Source organism: Abramis brama, assembly GCF_963993115.1.
Source record: "Abramis brama genome assembly, chromosome: 22".
Lineage (NCBI taxonomy): Eukaryota > Metazoa > Chordata > Actinopteri > Cypriniformes > Leuciscidae > Abramis > Abramis brama.
In genome coordinates, this window is record NC_139984.1 from 18,594,578 (window position 1) to 18,602,257 (window position 7,680).

The 7,680-nt window shown below is 34.2% G+C and overlaps 1 protein-coding gene across 1 annotated transcript in view; it reads right to left on the minus strand.

Annotated features, from left to right (window-relative positions):
- noc2l (NOC2-like nucleolar associated transcriptional repressor) overlaps positions 1–7,385 on the minus strand; it is a 29,288-nt gene extending 21,903 nt beyond the window's left edge. Inside the window, exons 1-12 of the mRNA XM_084099590.1 lie at positions 7,342–7,385; positions 6,214–6,342; positions 5,852–6,053; positions 5,524–5,646; positions 4,081–4,195; positions 3,897–3,990; positions 3,730–3,808; positions 3,524–3,634; positions 3,293–3,406; positions 2,201–2,389; positions 1,777–1,916; positions 1,035–1,146 (exon numbers count right to left, since the gene is read on the minus strand). Coding sequence (XP_083955716.1) covers positions 1,035–1,146; positions 1,777–1,916; positions 2,201–2,389; positions 3,293–3,406; positions 3,524–3,634; positions 3,730–3,808; positions 3,897–3,990; positions 4,081–4,195; positions 5,524–5,646; positions 5,852–6,053; positions 6,214–6,342; positions 7,342–7,361 — 1,428 coding nt within the window. The 5' untranslated portion in view covers positions 7,362–7,385. The remainder of the gene's footprint in view (positions 1–1,034; positions 1,147–1,776; positions 1,917–2,200; positions 2,390–3,292; positions 3,407–3,523; positions 3,635–3,729; positions 3,809–3,896; positions 3,991–4,080; positions 4,196–5,523; positions 5,647–5,851; positions 6,054–6,213; positions 6,343–7,341) is intronic.
- Between the last annotated feature and the right edge of the window lie 295 nt (positions 7,386–7,680).

Sequence of the window (7,680 nt, forward strand, 5' to 3'; positions counted from 1 at the left end):
ACTTGGTTTTATCCTTCAGGAATTGTTATAAAAAGCTACAATACCATTTTTTAATGCTCACCAAGGGTGCATTTATTTGATTAAAAATACAATAAAAACAGTATTATAGTGAAATATTAAATTTTCAGCATCATTACGCCAGTCTTCAGTGTCACGTGCTGATTTGTTGATTTGCTGCTCAATAAACAGTATTTTTATTATCAATGTGAAAACAGCTGTGCTGCTTAATATTTCAGTGGAAATCTAGATTTTTTTCAGGATTCTATGATGAATAGAAAGTTCAAAAGAACAGAACTGGTTTGAAATAGAAACTTTGTAAGATTATAAATGTATAATAAATAATGTATAATACTCTTTAATGTGACTTTATCAATTTAATGAGTCCTTGGTGAATAAAAGTATTAATTCCTTTTTAAAAAATCTTACTGAACCTAAACTTCTAAATGTTAGTGTATTTTGCTATTTGTTAATGTTATTTAATAATGTTATTTAATATAATATAATAGTGACATCAGTGGGAAAGAAAAAAAAAAGTCTCAAATTGTCTTGCATTGTTTAAATTGGTGGATTTGATACAAAAACCTACTTTGATGGAAGTGAAGTGAAAGGGCTCACAGTCTATCAGCAAGCTAAACCACATCACATTGTTAGCATGGTAAAACACTCTCTGAAATGTTGCATCTCTTAATTAATCTGCTTTAAAAGCAACCAGATCACAACTTTTAGAGCAAAAAAAAAAGAAAAAAAAAGATAAAGCTAGTTGACCTCAGTAATTGACTCTTTAGTTGGCAGTTTCTTCATATGAAGAATTCTTGTTATTGTACTTCAGATGTGATGAAAGGTCAGAGTATGGCAAAGTTTTATAGTAAACTGTTAAAAAGCAAGGAAACAGTGATGACAAACGCTGTGGGTACAGTTCTCATGGCCAAACCACGTCCACCCACACAGGAACCTGTTTATTCAAGGCAGCCTGGGAGATGCTAGGGAGATATCGGAATAGTGACTGTGATGATAGTATGATATGTCAGTCTCACCTCCAGCAGGAAGGGCAGGGCGGGCACAAATGTCTTGGTTTTGCCAGACAACAGGATGATCGCTCTAACGCAGTGCAGTCGCAGAGGGTAATACCGGGAGATGGGCACAAGCCTACAGACACATCATATAGCCATTATTGACCTGATAGAGTTTAACTGAATTTCTGCATGTAAACAAGTAATGTGGATTTTTTTAATATACGATTCTATCTTTTATTAAATCTTCACATTTGCAGGCAAAAAAGTAATGTAGTATTCAAAGCTGAAGTTCTGAGCTCAAGTTGACACACTGAAAGCTGTAAACTTAAATATGGTAAATGCTGCCACCTGCTGGTAAAGTTTGTAACTAACAAAGTCATTAAAAGGAGTATTAGTTCACCCAACAATGTACATCTTTTACTCGCCTTCAAATTGTTCCGAACGTTAATGAATTCATTTCTTCCTGACACTTTCAAGCTCCACAAATGACAAATAAGCACCATAAAATTGGTTAATTTGACTCATGCACTTTATTCAATGTCTTCTGAAGTAATATGAAAGCTTTGTGTGAGGAACAGATCTAATTTTTTATGGGGCAATACTCTGGGCAAATGGGACTACTTTGACTATTTTTGTCTCATTTTCGGAGCTTGGCAGAATATGTCCATATTCACTTTTTTCATTTGTGGGTGAAATAGCTCTGTAAAGAAAATGAAAACCAAATAAAAGTCAAAAAATGTAAATAAAAAAAAATCAATCATACTTGATGCAGCCGATGATGACTTGACACAGTGGGTAGATCAATGGCTCCAAAACCTCACTGGGGTAAATGGTGCTCAACACACGACACCACAGATACACACAGTGCACATACTGCCAGTTATACACAGACTGAAATGTCTCCTGAAGAAAACGCACAAAACAGAAAAATACCGATCAATATAAAGCTGCAAATCAGAAATTGATTTAATTGTGAAAAGTGAGTGAATGAGAGTTTGCTAGAACAACACCTAACAAAGCTGAAAAGCTACTTAAAAGTGTCAGCGGAAAAGGAGAAAAAATCTTTGGAATAACAAACATGATGAATCACTCACAATAAAATCAAGACTGAGAAAATAAATACAGTTGAATTAATTGAATTGTTTTTTTTTCCACACAGAAGAAAAGCTGTGAAGACTTCTAACTACCTTCTTCTTCAGATTCATGGCGTTCCTGAGGTGGATGGCCAGCTGACGGATGTAAATAAAGGCGTGCTGGTAGGACACCTGTGTGTCCAGTGAGTACATCTCAGAGAGAGTCCGCTGCATGAAACTAATCATGGGAAGAGTGTTGGGTGACGTGAACTTGCAGTTCTTTACGTAGGCGATGTACATTTGCTGCAAACAGAAACATCACCGTTAATAATGAACCATGGCATCTTCACAAGTATTTCATCATTACGAATGTATAAATTGATGAATTTCCCCCCTAATATACATTACTGTTCAAAGTTTGGGGTCAGTACAATTTTTGGTAAAGAAATGTTTAATTTATTCAGCAAGGACACATTCAACTGATCAAAAGTAAAGATTTCTATTTTGAATAAATGTTGTTCTTTGCTCTTCTTTCTATTCAACAACAACAACAAAAAACACTGAAAAATTGTATCATGTTTTCCACAAACATTTTAAGCAGCATAACAGGTTTCAACATTTATGATAAGAAATATTTCTAGCAGCAAATCAGCATATTAGAATTATTTTTGAAAGATCATGTGACACTGAAGACAGGAGTAATGATGCTGAAAATTCAGCTTTAACATCACAGGAATTAATTACATTTTTAAACATTAAAATAGTAAACAGTTCTTTTAAAATTGTAATAATGTTTTACTAAATTACTGTTTTTACAGAATTTTTAAATGCAGCCTTGGTGCGCACAAGACACTTCTTTCAAAAACATTTTTAAAAAATGTTACCACCCCCAAACTTTTGAACGGTTGTGGATGCAATATTGTCAGTAATTCGTGGTAGATTTATGACAGCTGAGGTCAATATCAGTTTGTCATTTAAGACATTGGTCAATAGTTCTAATGCCATAATGTAGATTACCATATTCGACTAAATTTTCACTATCTGAGCATTATTTTTAACTCATTCTCTAGCTGCTTTTTTGTTTTTGAGAAAAATAAATAAATAAATAACAGCACCAGCGTAATGCACATTATGGTCATGGACATTGAGTGCAAAAGAAAATCTCATAACTTGTGAAATAAACTTACACTGTGCTGTAAAACTGACCTTAAGAACAGAGTCTAGGAAGATTTCCTGTTTGTGCCGGCAGATTTTGTTGAGAGCTAGAAAGGCCAGGACCCTCACGGTCTCCTCTCCTGTGCTCCAATGTTTGATCAGGCTCTAGTGTCACAAATGAAAAACATTAAACATTAATTTGTTTGATTAAAAACCATCCATCTCAGTGCACTGAGCACGATTTTGGTCTTTAAGTTAGTGTCATCTATATGTAGCGCTTACTTTGAGAAAGAGCCTGCACTGTTTTGGCAGACTCAGGTAGTACGGCACCATCTGGTTGGCGTGACGGAGAACTGCAGCTATGACTGTGGCCTGGGTTAAACTGGAGAGAAGCTGAGGAGGGGGAAAAACCACCACACATCACTTCATGTAAGCACTGAGATTCAAGCTCGGAAATTTTGTGGGTGAAAACTGAAAAAGAGATCTACCTGAACAACACCAGCGACATACATCTTAATATCAGTCTGATTTTTCTGCCACCTGGGACTTGAGGATGGGAGTATTAATCTGAAAATACAGATGAACACAATGTTTTATAAAGAAATCTGACATATTCAAATATCCATCTATACAGCAGGAGGAACAGGGCTGTTACTTCTTCTGGTCTTTCTCTGGAGCTTTGAGCTTCAGCATTTTGTGCAGAGCCCCATACATGTCCTTTATACAGAACAGGACGAGGGAATTGAACACTGTAAATGGTAAAAAGATAAAGGCTGTCAGTGAGCACATTAAACATATTCGTTGTGTAAACGAGTACACTAAAGAAGCCGGTTAGTTACCCGCGCTGTCTGAGATGGTATATCGACACAGCTCCTCAGAGTCACCCTTCGTTGTAGCCACAGCAGCTTTGAAGGCTTGTGTGATGTCCCTAATCAAATTCGGTGTGGGCTCTTTCTGGAAACAAAAAACATAAATAAAGAGCCATGAAGCAAACCAGCTCACAGATGAACAACATTACAGACTCTGATTTGAAGCGATATTAAAATTATTTTGATATTAAAATTTCAAATAACTTAAAAAAAAATAAAAAATTTTTATGTAATTTATTCCTGTGATGCAAAGCTGAATGTTCAGCATCATTACTCCAGTCTTCAGTGTCACATGATTCTTCAGAAATCATTCTAATATGCTGATTTACTGCTCGAAAACAGTAACGCACTTAATATTTTTGTGGAAACTGTTCTAGAATTTTTTATTATTATTTGCTAAATAGAAAAAAGAACAGTATTTATTTAAAATAGAAATCTTTTGTAACATAAATGTCTTTCCTGCTTTTGGTAAATGTATTACATCTTTGCTGAATTTAAAAAAAAAAAAAAAAAACTTTTGAATGGTAGTGATGCTCTTGCCCTCACTTTCATTTCACTGATTAGTATGGAAGCTTGTTTCCGCCACAAAATAAAACATTTTAAAAGATAATTGCGACTTTTTATCTCACAATTGCAACTTTATATCACGCAATTCTGACTTTATAACACATAATTGCGAGTTTATATCTCGCAATTCTGACGTCTTTACTCAGAATTGTGAGATATAAAGTCCAATTCTAAAGAAAAAAAATTCTCAATTCTTTTTTTTTTTTTTACCTCAGAATAGTTTATATCTCACAATTCTGACTTTATAACACGCAATTGCGACTTCATATCTCCCAATTGCGACTTTATTTCTCAGAATTGCGACTTTATATCTCGCAATTGCGACTTTATTTCTCAGAATTGCGACTTTATATCTCGCAATTGCAACTTTATTTCTCAGAATTCTGACTTCATATCTCGCAATTCTGAGAAAAAAAGTCACATTTCTGACTTGATATATCGCAATTGTGAGAAAAAAAAAGTCAGAATTGTGAGATAAAAAGTCGCAATTATTATTATTTATTTATTATTCAGTGGCGGAAACAAGCTTCCATAGATTAGTGATTATTCACCAGAAATAACAATTGCTCCCCCTTGTGTGAGTTGCAAAATATACAGCTAGCCATATATGGGCAGTTTTTATGCAGTTAAATTCAGGAACTCTCAGATGTCTCATTTGCTATAAACAAAAATATTTTCCATATATCGACTTTGAGCATTGGAAAAAAACAAGAAAAGAAAAAACCCCACACTGGTCATCCACTACAGTTGAGCATCCCCTGTTGACAATGAACGAGAGCTCAAACAGAATTATCTGACGCTCCTAAAAGAAAACATAGTGAATAAAGGATAAGATAAAAATGTTACCCTGAGTGCAGTTCTCCATTTCTCAATCATTGCTTCTGTGACCTTGGTAGATTCTTTAGAAGATTTTGATGGCTTCACAACCTTTTTTTCTGATTCCTCCTCCTCCTCATTATCATCAGCTTCCTAGTGTCACATAAAAATTGTGGTTCATATTCCAAGGAAAACACAAACTTTATATATTAAAGTATTTTATATATATATATATATATATATATATATATACATATATATATATATACACACATACATACATACATAGCCACAATTCACAGCAAATTGTGAAAAAGTAATTAATAATTTGTTGCATAGGAAGAACTAAATGGCTGACCTCCAGCTGAGAAGGGAGTTTGTGGTACATCCTTTCCTCTTCATCCTCCTCCTCATCCTCATCCTCAAGACTATCAGAGTCATCAAAATTCAGGAGCTCCTGGTCATTTTGTTCTAAGTACTTATAGAATTCTGGGTCTTTGCTCTTGAGGGCTGATAGCTGGTCCTTGTGCTCAGATGCCTTGCCCTGCTTGTTGACAGACCTGTGACATCATTGATCAGAGTTAGACCACTGAAACAGCATGTTATCTAACTAGGTACCTAGTTAGAATGGGTTCTGACAATAGCGTATATGAGAATGGAAATAAAAACCCTAGAATAAAAACACTAGAATTATCACTAAAACGTGAAGGCCACACTTACGCCTTCTGAGGCTTAGGTTTCTTCTTTTTGCCTTTCTGTTGTGTTGATTCCTCATCCTCGCAATCATCTTCCTCATCAGAATCGAACCCAGATAACATGAACTCATCCACACTGAGATCCTCCAACTTCCTGCACAAATTTAGACGGAACATCAGTAACACATTCAGTAAGTTTTTGTTCGCGGTATGTTTAGCTAGTTGATATTATAATAACAAATACAATTTAATTTAAATCAAATTCAATTAAAATACATTAAGTTAAATAAAACGTAAAATACATTAAATTCAATGAATTTATAAAAATAAATAAAATCTGACAGCACAGTACTATAGTGAGTCAAAAAATCTTAATTATGTGACATAATAGAAACTAAGTATATTTCTCAAATTATATTGTTATAATATACATTTTTCAAAGTATTAATGTGGGGTTTTTAGGATGGGCTTCGGCATCCAAAAGACTGAAAACCCCTGCTCTACAACAAGATTGACATGTCCTGAGACTTAAACCTGGCTTTAATATTCCTCAAAAGAGCTGTTCATTTCTTAATGCGTAAAGCATTTTTATTAACAATGAAGTATGTTTAGACTACGTTCCTACCTTCCTGAAAAGGGAAAACGTCAAAAAAGGTGAATAAAGTGCAGAAAGTTATCAGAAAGTTATTGTATAATGAAGTTAAAAAAATTTGTTTTTATTTGTAACAGTATTTTTTACAGTAATTCTTATGAAAAGGATTAAATTATTTTCAAAAGATTAACAATGTTCAACCAACTTTTTAGCAAGCACATGTAGCCTAAGTACACTATAAAATGACGATTCCCTAACAAATTGTGTAGCTAATTATATATATGGCTTTTTTTTTAATCAATTCAGAATTAACTATTGCATATTTAATGTCAGCACAATCATGTTCTCTCCATTAATGCTGATCTACTCATAGACTGATGAGTTTTAGTACATCATCTGTGGCTAAAACTAGCTAGCTATCGTCAAATATCATCAGATAAGTGTCTTGTGAAGTGAACTGAGCTCTGACAACACCATCTACAGTTTAGTTAACTGTACTCGAAACAAAGCAAGAATATGCGATTATATATACGACGTTAAATAGCTAAGAATGGGACATACCTCTTGTTTTTCCCTGCCATGCTGGATAAGAAACGTGCACAGGGACGCAAATACCCACAATGCACCGCTTTCAGGAGCTCAGCTGAGTTGATCTTTAGTTTAACGTTGCGTTAAATGCAAAACAAAAATGAAAACTCACAGTCTACATTTCTGCTCGCTTGTGTTTTTTGGTAGTATTATTATAAACAGATTATTTAATCTTTCACCTCTACATACTTTGTGGGATTTATTTTCGCCCAAATGCAGAATGTTTCCAGACACGACTTTAACTGTAGCTTTTTTATTTTTTTATTTTAAATACATAAAATAACTAAAAATACACCGAGAAATGTCTCCAAC